Source organism: Panicum virgatum, chromosome 7N (genome assembly GCF_016808335.1).
Source record: "Panicum virgatum strain AP13 chromosome 7N, P.virgatum_v5, whole genome shotgun sequence".
Lineage (NCBI taxonomy): Eukaryota > Viridiplantae > Streptophyta > Magnoliopsida > Poales > Poaceae > Panicum > Panicum virgatum.
In genome coordinates, this window is record NC_053151.1 from 26,704,008 (window position 1) to 26,719,508 (window position 15,501).

The 15,501-nt window shown below is 45.1% G+C and overlaps 1 protein-coding gene across 3 annotated transcripts in view; it reads left to right on the plus strand.

The window, feature by feature from the left end:
* LOC120683348 overlaps positions 1–15,205 on the plus strand; it is a 45,323-nt gene extending 30,118 nt beyond the window's left edge. For 2 of the 3 annotated variants that reach the window (XM_039965423.1, XM_039965424.1), the window contains 2 exons: positions 11,675–14,733; positions 14,814–15,205. In XM_039965423.1, coding sequence (XP_039821357.1) covers positions 11,675–14,696 — 3,022 coding nt within the window. In that variant the 3' untranslated portion in view covers positions 14,697–14,733; positions 14,814–15,205. Of the gene's footprint in view, positions 1–274; positions 1,941–2,147; positions 2,273–2,353; positions 2,474–3,105; positions 3,222–11,674; positions 14,734–14,813 lie in introns of those variants that run through there. The other variant, XM_039965422.1, reaches the window with a different exon arrangement.
* Positions 15,206–15,501: the final 296 nt, after the last annotated feature.

Consider the following 15,501-nt stretch of genomic DNA (forward strand, 5'->3'; position numbering starts at 1 on the left):
AATTTTTTCTCATTAAATTTTTTTCTTTTTCTCGTCGAAACATTTTTCTTGAAAAAGTTTCTCATTGAAATTTTCCCCTTTCTTCTCCCAAAATTTTTTCCATGAAAAGTTTCTCTGAATTTTTTTATAGAAAACGACAAAAAATATACCTAAAAAGGAAAAAAAGGACGGTCGGAAAATCGACCGTGAGGAGGCCTCCTTACGGTCGCCCGTAATTTAGAATCGCCCAGGTCTTGGCTGATGCAGCGTCAAGGCACGCGGGCTCGAGGCATCCCTCGTCCGCGTCGGAAGGACAGCTAGCAGCAAGCAAGATTAAGGCTCACGGTTACTCTAATACCACGTACCTGGCTTGCCTAAGCTCTTTTTTTTTTTTGTGACTGACTTGCCTAAGCTCAAGCAGCAGCTACACTCGCATGACGATGGCCAGAACACTAGCTAGCGCTATTGGTTTGTGCAGGTTCAGCTAGAGACGATTGACTTTAGTCTCGCAGGCAGCTTGCTTGAAGAAAAGCTATTGCACTTGACAGAACGGAACATGGGCAGCTGCGCTCACGGAATCCAGCAGCTGCTGGTCCACGGCTGGGTTCGCGACGCGGCGGGCTGTGGCAAGACGAGTGTAGGAGAAACAAAAAGGACACTACGCGGCGAAAGGCGGCGCCGGAGCAATAGTTAATTATTCACCTGTGCGTTAGTTTTCCTTGTCTTATGTAATGCCGGAGCATTTTTTTTGGATGAAAAATGGCAGGAGCTCTGCTTAAGTGCTTAGAGGAAATGAAATAGTATAGGTCAAGGAGAGACGATCTTCTGCAGGAAGGTATGGGAGAATTTTCCAACGGGCGAAGGATGCCAACTTTGTCGCAGAAGGATTTGCTGATGCTTTACTTGTTGCAATTCTGTGTAAGAACATAACAACAGTAGCCTTGCTGATAAAGGTGTTCTTGTTCAAGTTGTTTAGTTGTTGAGGTAATTTGCCAATCGTCCAAGCAAAGCAAGACTACTAGCTACCACTCTTCTTTTTCTCTGCCTCTTGTGCTTTATTAAGGCGTGCCATTGTGCTTCGTCAAGGTTGTCACTCCATCCTGAGATGCCCTTTGTTCTTTAAACATGCAGGTTACTTTAAACATGGTATGATCCATTTCTTCAGAATTCTCAAATTTAGTCTTTAGCTTTGCGAGGGATGCATACTTTGCGTGTTGTCGTAACCAGAGAATATTGCCCCTCTGTTCCTGACTTCCTATCTATATAAGACAGTACAGCAATGGACAATTGCTGATCCCTCTCCCAGCTATTCATTTTGCTGATTTGCAGCCACCTGGCAGTTCTTGTTCTCTCATTTCCATGCTAAAAAATCCCATCCATCCTCCATAAACACCCCATACCTACAATTACGCCTTTCAATCCAATCAGCAGTTCTAGAAAAAATCATAATTTTTTTTGCTGCTTCCAATATTGTTAATCTGTACTGTTATGTTGTTTTATCCTTTTTCCTTTACCTACTATTGTTTTGCGCCCTTTCTCTCCGTCGCGATCAGTTGGAAAAAGTAAAAAAAAAGAAGAAGAACTGCTTCCTTTTCTGTTAGTCTGCATTTTTTATGTTGTTTTATCATTTTCCTTTTACCTACTGTTGTTTTGCGCCCCTCTTTTCCTCAGCAATCAATTGAAAAAAGTGAAAAATAAAAGGTCTTCCCTTTCCATTGCTGTTCTACACTACAGCTAATGCCTTTCTTTCATTTATTGGTTCTTACATAATATGAATGATTTCTTCTTTGCCCTAAAAAAATGATTTCTTCTTTCATTCTAGCAATCAATTGCTTCTTCTAACGACAAATTGATATACCAAAAAGATTCATATGATCCAACCCCCTTCAAACGGAAACCCAGCAAGTCAACTATAGGTCATATCTTGTCATCCACTCAATATCAGCAAACTTTTGCACCAGGTACTAATATCCGTCGTCATTCTTGCACTTTTATGTTGTTTTATCCTTTTTCTTTTACCTACTGTTGTTTTGCGCCCTTTCTTTCCATAGCGATCATTTGGAAAAAGTAAAAAAAAATCATCGTGCTGCTTTATATGATAATTTATGCCTTTCTTGGTTATTGATTCCTACAAAAAAAATAATTGCTTTCTTCCTTCATTATTGAAGCAATTGATTGCATCTTCTAGTGACAAATATACCAAAAATATCAATATATCAAAAATATTTATACGAGCAAAGTCAACTAGATCATATCTTGTCATCCACACAACATCAACAAACTTTTGCAGCAGGTACTACTATCCTTCTTTCTTGTTTAATGATTTACTAGCACTCTCAAAATCTGAGCACTGAAGTGTTTGCTTTTGGAGCAGAATTGGAGACACAACATATATTGGCAACCTTCATCTTAAATGTTGCTTTCTTGGTGAAGGACACACAAAGTTATTACTGAAAATTTCACTATAAACAAGACCCCAAAGTCTAAACCAGAGGTAAATAAACACTAACTATAGCAGTGAGTAATATTAAATTCAACAACATTCATACAGTAATCAAATATTTTGCCATGATTACATATGTAAAGCTAGCATATTTATTCATCTTTGAGGTAAGTTTTATTAAGATTAGATCAAGTCAACTTGATCTAGGAGCATGAATGCCTAGCACATTTATATTTTGTCAATGGATCAATTGGTTGGAATTGGACACTGCCACGTTATGTCAATCTAGGAGCTTGTCTCCATTAAGCCTCAAGATAGACACCAGGAGCTGGTCATGACTAATTTGGAAACCAGGAGCCTCTTTGTTCTATAGGTGGTGACAATATAGGTGTTGAAAAAGTATTTTGCTGCACACTTGACTCACATCTGTTTTGTGTGCCCCAGTGAAAATTTTCTAGAACCCTGCTCATAATGGATGTTTTTGTTTCTTCAAATGTGATCACAAGTTAATAATCATATTGTTTGTCACATGGCAACCATATATGTGAAAGCAATATCCCTGTTCAAATAAAACTTGCCAATGACACAATTTCTATATGTTCAAATATTTATCCTTGTTTCGTGCAAAACTGCTCGGTGCCTCCATGTTAATAACTAGTTCAAATTACTTCTACCACTGGCAGGATCCCTGTAATCTGAGAATTGGAGTCCACTACTAAACATAAGTCATGGTGGAATCATCTCCGTTTCGCATGCCATTGACCGAATGGCATCATCAGCTGCAAGATATCAACTTCTGGTATGTTACCTTCAAAATCTAATTCCTAGAAGTTTACAATTATAGTTTAATTTGTAGAGCCTAACTCAAACTGGACTGTCACTTACCCCTCTCCCCCCAACCCACCCTTGAAACGAACCCGAACTCCTCATCTGTTTAACAAATCCACAAATCATAACTCAGAACTGTTTGTGACAGTACCTTATCATGCAATAAATTAAGAACTATACTGAGATAGCACCAAACCACATTTGTGAACCTTCTGTGATAGAATTTTAACAATTTTTGGTGACCTCAACTTTCACTGGAGCTTACACAAAAGGTTTTACGATAAAATGTACCAACAGTATGTGATAGCCTGGTTGGCCGGTCCTTTGGAAGGGTAGTGTTGTGCTAGTTCTAGCATCTAGTATTCTACTATTATATCTTAAAGGTTTGCTTCTAACTAACAAACTCTATCCAATTACATAGAGAAAAAAAAGGAATTTAGCCATACCTTGCCACATTAGCCACGTTGAAGGTTAATTAGGCAATCTAGTTTGACTAAGTTAGGTAGATATTTGGTTATAGACATAACTATGGCAATATTCTTTGTCTGGCAGTTTAGTCCCATGCATCAATGACTCAAGAAAAATCTGATAAGGTTTCCTTAGACTAGCCAAAGTGTGACAAACAATTTTGGGAACTAACCTTAGGCAAGTTCGGTTGGAAATTGGTTGCAACCTTAATCAGTATACCAACCAAACAAGCTCTAAGTTAATCCTGAAGAGAGGATAGCAAAGATGTTGTTGATCTTTGGAACAACTTGCAGTAACAAAGATCTGTGATCTCACTCAACATAGATGACATCAACAAGCATAGAGGAAATGCTTAAATTCTTATATTAATTTTGCAAGTCTTTCTGGTAATAAGGCTGCAGATATGTGCACGAATAATAACATGAGAAGCAAATCAGTGGCTTAATCAAGCATGATTGCAACTACAAGATTGCTTGAACTCCATGATTCCAAAGATAAAAACAAGGAATAAGTATATGTACTTGACAATCGATACTTATAAATTACCAACTTAGGCGAATTTGGAGGAGGTTCCACCTTGTCATATTCCATAAAAGACATGAAGCTGACCCCCTGTAGCAATCTCTCTATTTTTAAAAATTCCTCTTCCCTATCTCCCTCTATTTTTTTTCATTTGTCCCCTTCGAGCCAAGAAGAAACTAGCAACATGAAATTTAAAAAAACAAGGACCTTTGTTGGGTCATCTGCATTGTGGGGGGCCTTTTTTTTGGATCAGTTCACATATTCAGGCTTCTCTTTTTTCACCAGGAGCTATGCCCTGATCCTTGTTCCCTATTTCTGTGGCTGGATTCTGTGTTCAGGCCTCAGCCACCATGGAGGTCTCCAAGTCCACTGGTGTATCAACTGTCCTAGTGCTGGTTTCAAGCTATGTGGTCCTTTGCTGCTTGGCTGGAGGCTAGGATAGGGTTGGTGGCACGTTATTGTCCGCTGGATCATGTCAAGGGTTTTGAGGTCACTGTCGGAGGGTAAACTTCGGTAGTAGGGGGCTTTGGAAACCATCTTTGGGACTCGGCCTAGGGGAAGCTTTTGGAGCATGGCGTAGAGAGAATGTGGATTGCACAAGAGAAATTAGATAGGTTCAGACCACCCTATGACATAATACCCTACATCCTGCATGTGGGAGTTTGATTGAGTTAGCCTTAGATGGCTGGAAGATCAAAAGTGCTCGGGGTGCTTTCCCCTTTGCTCTAACTCTTCTTCTTATTCTCCTCTCCCTACCCTCCCCTCTCCTAGTATTGGGCCTCCCATAGTCCCATTATATAGATGGGAAGCCCTGTACAACCTACTAGACTGGGGGTTAGGAGCTACAACTATCGTACTATGGATCTTTGAGTGCGCACGTATGTGGCATCCGCTACCCACATCTTCTCATATTAGGCCGTCCACACATAGGCTCACATGGCGTGCTAGTCCCCACTTTCTCGTAGGCACCATGGTTGCCCAAGGGCCACCACATGTCCCTGGTCCATCATTGTCGCAGCAGGCGGACTCTGCGGGTCCCATGTGATAGTAGAGGGGTCGACTGCCAACAGGTGTCTAAAGGTTGGGGTAGGTGGGCTAGATTCTGCAGATGGCGTGGCAGCACACACTGCCAGAGTCCAACTAGACAGGCCATCCCTACCACACCATCCACTGTGGAAAGATGGGATCAAGCTTGTCATGATCACATCACCTCAGAGAGAGGCATGTGATGTGACAAGGGCACACATTGAATCGGACATATTTATTGCTTATGGTGCATCACACTAGCCTGCCCCGTTGGCTCTCCATTCTCAAGCGATGGAGGAGGGCTCTGGGTATTTTTGGCTCGGGTGCTTGTCCCAGGTAGGCTCCGCTCCAGCTGGTGCGCCTATGATAGGGAGTCAACCCCGAGCCCTCCTTAGGCCGTGCATGAGTGGCTTTCCTCAGGGGCTCGGGTTGCACTCAGCACCCCACGGCTGGGAGACAATACCTCCGCAGTCCTGCTAGCACTGATATGGCATCGAAGCTGCACAAACCCACACATCTGTGGGGAACCACGTTCCTACCCTAAGTTCACTGCCCTTCGGTACCATAGCACCCATGGTGTTGAGCGAAGCCTTGATCTAGATATTTGTTGTCTGTGTGATTGGGGGATCTTCTTCCTTCAATGGAACTATGTGTCTATCAAGGCACCTATCCTTTCACGTTTGGTAATCTTTAGTTACCCTAGTAGTTTGGCACCCAGGACTCGAATCCGAGACCTCTTGCCTCACGCATAGCTTCTTTGCCACTCCACCTACACAGCACATGTGACTCTAGTTGGGATGATTTCCTTTTGAAATAACCGGTGGAACCCCTTTAGTCCAGGTTGATAGCACTAACCGGAACTAAAGGGGATTAAAGGGTCCTTTAGTCCTTGTTGGTGTTACCAACCGGGACTGTGACCCTTTAGTTCCACCCCCACCCACCCCCTCCCCCCCCGGCCCGGCCCCGCCCCGCCCCACCTCCTAGCTGTTGGATCTGGGTCTAATGCCTTTATTAGTCCTGGGCCCAAAATCAGCCAGGGCTAACGAAGGCGATCAATGTCCCCTTCTGTAGTAGTGGTCGATTCCATTAGAGAGGCTCTTTACCACATTGTTAAGAAGATTAAAACACCTATTACAAAAACAATCAGGGTCCTTCACAACTTCTTGATGAACTATGCGATTTCACCTTCTTACAGCCATCCAGGATGCGTCCATATAATCTGCATCACTAAAAGACTAATGATGCTTGCTCTATCAAGAAATGAACCACTAAACAATAAGAGCAAGAGATGAATACAAGAAGCCTAGGTTTGCGATACAAATGGCTGAAAGAACCTCTTACTATGGATGGAGTAGTTTTTTTATAGACTAGGGCATTACAACTAGCCTTTACTTATTATAAAACTTCCCCAAAACCATGTAATATATGGTTAGTTGAATGCCATAAACTTTGAATTCTAGGGGGTGTCAGGTACACCATGACAAGGCCCCGTCACATCGGCCACCACCCAAGTTAGGCAAATATGTCAAGGCTGGTTATAATGGCCATGTTTTCTTTTTCTCGATGCTGAAACATGTAAAATTTGTACACAATATTTTAATTTAAGAGTAAAATACACCGCAGGTCCCTAAACTTGTCCCATTATATAAGAAAGTCCCCAAACTCTCAAAAATACAATTTTGGGTGATCAAACTATTTAAAGGGGTCCACCCCAGATTCCAAATGTGCCATGTGAGCTTCTGATGCTGACGTGGCCCACCATCATGGATCCACACTAATGAACATATGAAAAAAATCCCTCTACAGTGTGCACCCTCTCTCTCTCTCTCTCTCTCTCTCTCTCTCTCTCTCTCTCTCTCTCTCTCTCTCTTGCGCGCGCGGGCGCTCACCATGGCTGCCCGAACCAAGATCCCCCACCGTTGCATCCATCCCTAGTGAGCTCCACACTACCCACGATGATGTGCCTCTCTAGCTGCATCGCACGCATCGGTTCCCCGTGCCACCCCATTCCCCCGAGAGGTCACCGAGAGGAAGGAGGTGATGGTGGGGCGCTGTGCGGCCATGGCGCCGGCGGTCAATTTCTAGCGATGGGGAGTGGCCTAGCCAGATTCCCTGAGGTCGGTGCACATGAGGCGCATGCTAGCACGAGGCGGAGCCGGCCATAATAGCTTGGTAACATGCAGTGGCGGGCAGCGGGTCTGGGTGGCTCCGTGGCTACCGTTTCGACGCCGATAGTGTGAGAAGGCAGCGGGGAACGGGTGGGAGAGCTCGAGGATCTCACTAGGTTCAGTCTGTGGCATCCGATAGTGACAAGGAGCGCTGCTGGAGATCGGCAGCGAGATGGATCGGTGGTGCGAGATCTCCATGCAGCTAGAAAACGGCCTATTCGGGTGGCTTGGAAAGGCCCCGAGATGGTGCATGGAGATGGAGGGCGATGTATCTCAGTTGCTTGGTGGAGGAATCAGGCTGAGGAGATGCAGACGTGCCCCCTTTCTTGAGCCGAAGGAAGAAAGCCGGTGATGATGGGTCGGAGTGGAGGAGGTTGAACTTGACGGCAAGAGCGAAGGGCGATCGCGTTGGGGAGCTGAGCAGGCCAAGCTTTATGCGGATGGTGAGTGTGAAGGGGAGGCCTTAGTCATTGGGACAGAGGAAGCTAGGAGGCGGTGTTCGCACAGACGTAGTCGTGGGGAAGGAGGGAGGGTGGAGGAGATGCAGGGAGGGGCATATATATCGGAAGAGATGTGGATTGTGGAGGGGCTTTTTTTAATATATTTATTAACAGGCATGTTGGTGTCAGAAGCTCACATGACATGTTTTGAATCGGGGATGGACTCCTTTAAATAGTTTAAGAATCCAATGCATTTTGAGAGTTTAGGGATCCGACTGATACGGTGAGAGAAATTTAGGGACTTGTGGTGCATTTTACTCTTAATTCAACATTGTACAGGTGTGAAAAAGTGCTGCTTCAAACAATAGCCTTATATACTGTTATAATCACAATTTTACGATACCTATTTTATAAAAAAGAAAAAGACTTATTGGATAAAAGAAAATTTGACCGTATATTTAGATCGTCAGAAGAAAAATACACAAATTTATGTGGACCACCTTGCTACTTATCTTTTTTTTTTTTGCTGGAGACTATTTCCTTTCCTAAGGAAAAAAATACTAGGGCTTCAGTTTATGCTGCATCCAAATAAAAAAATAATAGAATGACTAGATGTCACAACAAAATTACCATGTTCATCCCTGATAATGGCTTATCTTAATATTTAAGTATTAGAATAAACACCAGGTTAACTCTCATATCCTAGAGTTATCATATTAGTTAGAAACAAACGACTACACCATGAATGTTATGATAACCAATAACCAAGATTAAATCATCAAATACAATTAATATCATCCATGTCAAATACAATTAATAATGAGCGAAACTCAGAATCCAAAAATAAGGAAAATTAGTAGTTTGGTTTGCAATGAATTTGGAAGCAAACATAGATACATAAACAATCCATGTTAAATACTATTAATAAATAGATAAATATGGAATAAAAGTAATGAAAACATATTATTTTTATTTTAATTTGGATTGACCCATACCTAAATAATAAAGATCTAGTGTAAAATACATATAATTAACTGGCAAAAATGGGAGAGAAATAATAAAAAGTACTTTCCAAGTGTATTACAAATCAAAATAACTAAATAATGAAGCAGTGTAAAATTTAGTTCATAATATTTGAAATATATCTATTATCATTACGATTGGCTAAACAAGGGCCTCCATGTTAAGTTTCAATGGTAGAAATTTCCACTTTCGGGAAAGAAAGATCTATACCATCTTTTTCGGATGTAAAATTAAGTGTTTGATTATACAAAGATACGGAAAATTAAAGAAGTGGACTACAAACCTATATAGAATACTGGGAGCGTTCCAATAGAAGCATGGACAGATGTAAGAGAAATCAATCCCTCATTAAGCGAGGGAAATGCGACTATGTGGGTCCCAAAGCACCATCCTCCTCCCCGCTACTTTGCTGCTGCTCTCACCCTCCTTTCGTGGCAGCCTCTGATCGATCCTCGAGTCTGACCTACACCGACGAGATTAACAGCACTGCCAGCGAGAGGGACGCACCGGAGAGAGATCAGAGGCAGCCAAACCGCAAGTAGCTGGCGGTGCACTCTGCCTGCGCCATCCTGGAGGTCGTCAAAGCGTGGCAGCGATGACAGCGGCAACACGACGATCGAGTTCCATGAGTAGTCTATATATTTCCTCTGCGTACAGCAGCGGTAGTGCTCCACACCAGCGAGAGGAGTCTGAAGTTGCCAACATGCGACGCCTTTGTCATTTTAGGATACGGCTTCGCGGTTGGGACTGCACCCGCGGATACGATCTTTTTTTTTTGTGTGTGTACATGTGTGGGTTTGCATTTGATACGTGCACAGCCAACTTGAAAAAAAGAATTCCGGTTGCATCCTGGTAAAGAGGACACCAGGTCATCGCGTACACAAACAATACTTGAAATGTTTGAAACTCGTATTTTCATAAGTAGTTTATATTAGCATGTGCCTGGAATCCATTTTTTTTTTAAGAATTCTTCTCTTTCCTATATCCAGTGTTAACGATAACATTTTCACTCCCAACGAAAGGGCCTCTAGATAGCCAATGGCTAGAGGTTAGGCTGTCTGCACCGGGTACGGGATCCCATCCGGTACCCCTCCCTCCAGGACGGGATAGTGGAAAAATTCGCTGCTCCGGCGTCCGCTACGCGGGATGCTACCGTAGCAGACCGGCTCACAGCAAATTCAGCGGATGGAGCGGACGTCCGCTACGCGCGGACGTGGCGCGAGGCAGGGACGGGCGGTCACCCGCGCACACGGAGCTCCACTGCCGGGGGCAGGGGTGGGCGCAGCGAGCTCCACCGGGGAGGCGCGCCGCTGGATCTCCACCGTGGCCGGCCGGCCCCGCAGACCCACGCCGCAGCTGCCCTGTGTCGACCCGCCGCCGTAGCCGCCACACATCGGCCCGCCCGAGCACGTGCCCGCCGGGGCAGGGACGGGCGGCCGCCCGCACGCACGGAGCTCCGTCGCCGGGGGGGGCAGGGGCGGGTGCAGCGAGCTCCACCAGGGCGGCGAGCCGCCGGGGAGGAGGGGTGCAGAGAGAGGGGCCGGAGGGGAGTTGGGGAGAGGGAGTGGACGGGGTGGAGAAGGGAAGAGATAGCAGAAAAAAGAAAAGAAAAAGAAAAAGTGAGGAGAGAGGAAATGGTAGTTGGAGATGGTTGAATAAAATATAGGGTAGGATCCGATCCGGACCCACCCAACTCGAGCACATGTCAAGTCAGGCTTGGGCCAAAAGAATCCGGCCCGGTGGGCAGGTTCGGGCTGAAGAAAAAAATTCCAGGTTTTCTTTGACCCGACCCGACCCGTCCCGTGACCAGGTCTAGTTAGAGCACCTGAGTAGCATCCGCCAGCAGGCCTTGGTTCGACTTCCTATGAGAGCAAATTAAACAGGCCTGGGATAAAAAATTATAAAAAATAAGTTGGGGCCTCCCCTGCTGACTTCGATCAAAAACATTTTCACACCCAAATTCTTTATTGCTACCATTATCAAATACATTTGTTGATAAAAAATGCAGAACAAAGTGATTTTATATGTCCATCCCGGAGGTCATCAAAGACTGGCAGCGACAGCGGCAACATGACAATCGAGACCCATGAGTAGTCTATATATTTCCTCTACGTATAGCAGCGGCAGTGTCCACACCAGCGAGAGTCTGAAGTTACAACATGCGATGTGTTCGTCATGTTAGGATGAGTTGGGATTGCACCCATGGATACGATTTTTTTTCCGTGGATGCTGCATTTGGTATACATGTGACAGCCAACTTGAAAAAAGAAAATTTCGGTTGTATCATCCTGGTAAACAGACCACCAAATCATCACGTACACAAACAGTACTTGAAATGTTTGAAATAAACTCATATTTTCATAAGTAGTTTAGATTAGCCTGTGCCTGGAATCCATTTTAAAAAAAAACAATCCTTCTCTTTCCCATGCCCAGTGCTAATGTTAACATTTTCACTCCCAAATTCTTTATTGTTGCCATTATCAAATACATTTGTTGATAAAAAAATGCATAACAAATTGATTTTATATGTCCATGAATATGGATGTAATAGTATCGGCATTTACCTTAATGCATCTTTACTGTCATCAGAAAGTGTGTCAAACATCGTAAGTACAAAAACTTCCTTCTAATTGATAAGAAATGAACTCTAGGACTCAACGTGAGTATGAAATAAAAGAAAAGAGCACAAAAGAGAAGACGATTAACTAACTGCTAAACCTTGAGTGCAAGTTGTTTGATCAAGCATTTAACGAACCCCTTTTTATTTGTGCGGCCAGGCTGAATGGATATCTCAACAACCCTGCATATCATAACTTGGAAGAAAAACTTGACCGGTATGCCGTGCAGTGGAATGTTGGGGTCGGACCCACAGCATGTTTCACTCGAGCTATATCGAGCATCACTCGGGATGTAAATATCAGGAATTATGGTCCCTTCGACCATGTAATAGAGGTGGACATGAAGCAGGCAGCAGCAGTGCTGGGTAATCAGTTCGACATTAATGACATGCTGCATATCAAAGTGGCAGAGCAGCTCGGGCTACTCGAACATAAATACGACATGATAGACGCTGAGCAGCGGTACTATACCTACAACATGGAGAAGAAGCAGGATGACACAGTCTCACCTCTTGAGGTAAAATATTTCATAGATCCTCAAATAATGCAAAATCTACGGACCAAGAAGTACCTGCTGGTGGTTCACAATCTTGACAGGCCAATAAAGCCCATCGATATTCATGATACGACAGAGGGCTTATGGCTTCCTGCCCCTGGGTGGAATGGTTCTTTCTGGATCATATCCACCACCTCCCAATATGTCTATGACAGGAGCAACAAGCCAGATGAGCCTCGCGTCATCAAATCCTTTTCTGGGGATAATATATTGATTCTCACACTGCATTCTCTGAAACAAGCGGCCAAGTACATCTCTGTTGCGGTTGGCCATGGAGAGGAGAAGTATTGGCATCATGTGGCAGTCCAGTGCTTTCACTACGCCACCATGCTGTTGCTTATCCCCTGCAGTTCCAATGTTGACCCGCCAAAGTGTGATGCCCAGGCTGATGTTAGCTCAGATGTGTTGATCCGCCAGTGGGCTGCTCAAGGCATCCTTCCTGTCATGAAGCCAAGTGTCCAAGAAAAAATGGGGGAGGACACTGACGGCTACCACTGTCAGTACTATGGTGATGATATATATCAACTTGGAAATGTCATCCTCGAGGCTTTTCGGGAGTATTCGTTGCTGCAGCTGCCTTTTTCTCCTGCAACGAACGATGATGAAGCCACAATATCTGCTGCACACTTCCTAGCATATCATAGCCTTGTTGTAGAGCCCCTCACATCCGGTGAACTCTGTGAGGGAAATTACTTTCAGTTGGAGCGCATGCAGTGGATCTCACATGTGGGCGACCAAGGATGGCATGTAAGCAGAGATTGGTTGAGCCAGGGGTCCAGCGGCCCGACCACACTTATTATAAGGCATTGCTCGCAACACTCGAGGTTGTTCATGAAGCTTGAATCTGATGATTTCTTGGCCAAGCTCCCTTATCTTCGTGTTCTTGATATTTCCTACACTCCGATAGAGTCGCTTCCTTCTTCAATCTGTTGTCTCCAAAAACTCCAATTGCTTTCCCTTAAAGGCTGCTATAACCTCAGAAGTCCATTCAGCTTCCCAGATACTGAAATTACTCTCTGTGCAAACAACAGCAACAAAAAGCTCAACTTGCTCTATCTCGATCTCTCCTATTCAAATATAAGCACATTCCAGTGCGACTTCTTCCATAGCATTCCTACTCTAAAAGAGCTTCTGCTTGTCAAATGCTCCAACCTTGAGGAGCTGCCACTCTCGGCTCTTGCATTGTCTACTCTAACAAAACTCGAGATAATAGACAACAAGAAATTCATTTCATTCTCGAGATTAACAGAGATGGCATTTGATGGGCATGGCACCCTTCATTCATTCTCATTGGATGGTACACCACATATAAAGCGATTGTCATTGCACGGATGTAGTAAGCTAGAATCCGTGGACATTAAGGAAGTTGATGCTTTGGAGGAGCTCGATCTATCTGCTACGGCTATCAAGGAGCTACCAGACAACATCCCTAATCTGCCCCAGCTTAGGCGATTGCTTCTCCGGGGCGTTCCTTCCCTGAGACGATTCCCTTGGCATAAGCTGGATAGATTCCCAGATGTGTTTTGCTTGGATCAATGCTCATCAGATGGAACTGTTAATCATGATTGCAGTACTCCAAAAGTTGCTCAGGTGTGCATAAGTGATTCCAGATTGTTTTATAGCTTCAAATATGCCACCAGAGATTTAGTAAGGCGTGGACGACTTTTGAAATCTTTCAATGTTCAAATTACATCATGCAAGGCCACAACTAGGAAGATACAGGATGAAGAGGGCACGGTGAAAACCAACAATCTTCATGCGTCATTGGCAGCCTATGCTGATGTAAACTGTCGCTATCTGACAGACGGAGTCTTGATGGTGTCAATGGATGACGTGCCTCCCTTTCGGGAGACTGAGCGTCACGTGGAGATCTCAGCAGTGGAGCGGTATCCCCATGGTCTGAAGTATCTTCTGGCAGTCACTAAATCAATTAGCATGTCAGACGATACTCACGTCTCCTGCCTCAATGATCTGAGTAGTTTGGATGATACTCACGTCTCCTGCCTCAAGCTCCAGCGGTGCCATCGGATGGTGCTTGTCTTTAAGGATGCGTATTACGTGGGGCGGAGTCTGAAGAATGCACATGTCTCTCATCTCAAAAGTCTGACACATTTCTACAAAGACTGGAAGTTTGATTATGATTTCCATGCACTGAAGCACCTCCGGCTGGAGCATTGCCCGAGGTTGGAAGGCGTCATGCCACGTGGATCTGCGCTGCCAAGTCTCGTCACGCTCGACATCCTCTTCTGCTACAATCTCAAGGCAATTTTCTACTATAACAGACGTCGTCATTCTTCTACTAGTTTCGAGCTTCCATGTCTTCGGAGGATACACCTCCAGGAGCTGCCCCTGCTGGAGCATCTTCGCGACGACGACGCCGTCCTGGCCGCGCCCGCGTGGGAGGAGCTCCACGTCCGCGGGTGCTGGAGCTTGCATCGTCTCCCGCGCCTCATCGACCGACGACCAGGCAAGAAGGCCGTGACGGTGAGCGGGGAGCGGGCCTGGTGGACCAAGCTCCGCTGGGACGACCGGGACGACTCGCACTGCGAGAGCTATGAGCCCAGGCTTCCCCCGGCATCCGCCTCCATCCGCGAGCGCGTCATCATCAAGACCTACCTCAGGTGAAGGAATGGAGCCATGCCCAAGCCGCAATCTCATCCAGGTACGCGATGTGATTTTCAGTCAGCATTAGCTTGCCGTATCAGCTTCCAACGTTATTTATTAGATTTGTCGATTCCACAGACCACAGCATCCTCTCCGTCCCACTCACTACACCCATGCCACCGCCAACCCGTCCAGAGTTTCGCCATGCCCGCCCGTCCGCGTCGATCTCCAGTTTCCAAATAAGAGGTTTGGTTTGTCTGCTGGCTGCTTCATCGTCCGGCCGGCGCATCCAAGCAGTGTGACAGCAGCTCAACCAGATTGCAGTGTTTGATGCCTCAACGTGTGTTTTCTAGTGTTGTGTGCTTGCTTTGATCAGTTCGAGCATTGACTTCGATTTGCTTGCCCGTGTGAAACTTTGATGTGTCTGTTTTAATTTGTTCGTTCCCATTCATAATCGGTGGATTATGAATTGGTATGTAACTGAATTATATTACTACTTGTGTGCGTTTGCTGCACTACGTGTTGCTGAACTTGCAGTTAATATTTGATTTGAGGAATGAGAGTACTCTATCCTGCCTGTGATGAGTGAATTGTCAACCGTGCGGTGTGATCGTGCGCTTGGTCTTTGGATTGCAGGTACACGGGCGTCGAGTGTCGACGGAGAGTTGCCGTGGAGGAGCTCAGGCCGGGCGGCAGCTGTGGCGTCCACTCCTGGATCGAGGGCGCAAGCGACGACGGAAGACGGGTTTCTTGGTTTGTGCCACAAAACCAAGCTGACGGCGGTTGAAGACGCCAAGTCGTGGAGGCACGGGCTTCGGTCTCGGGA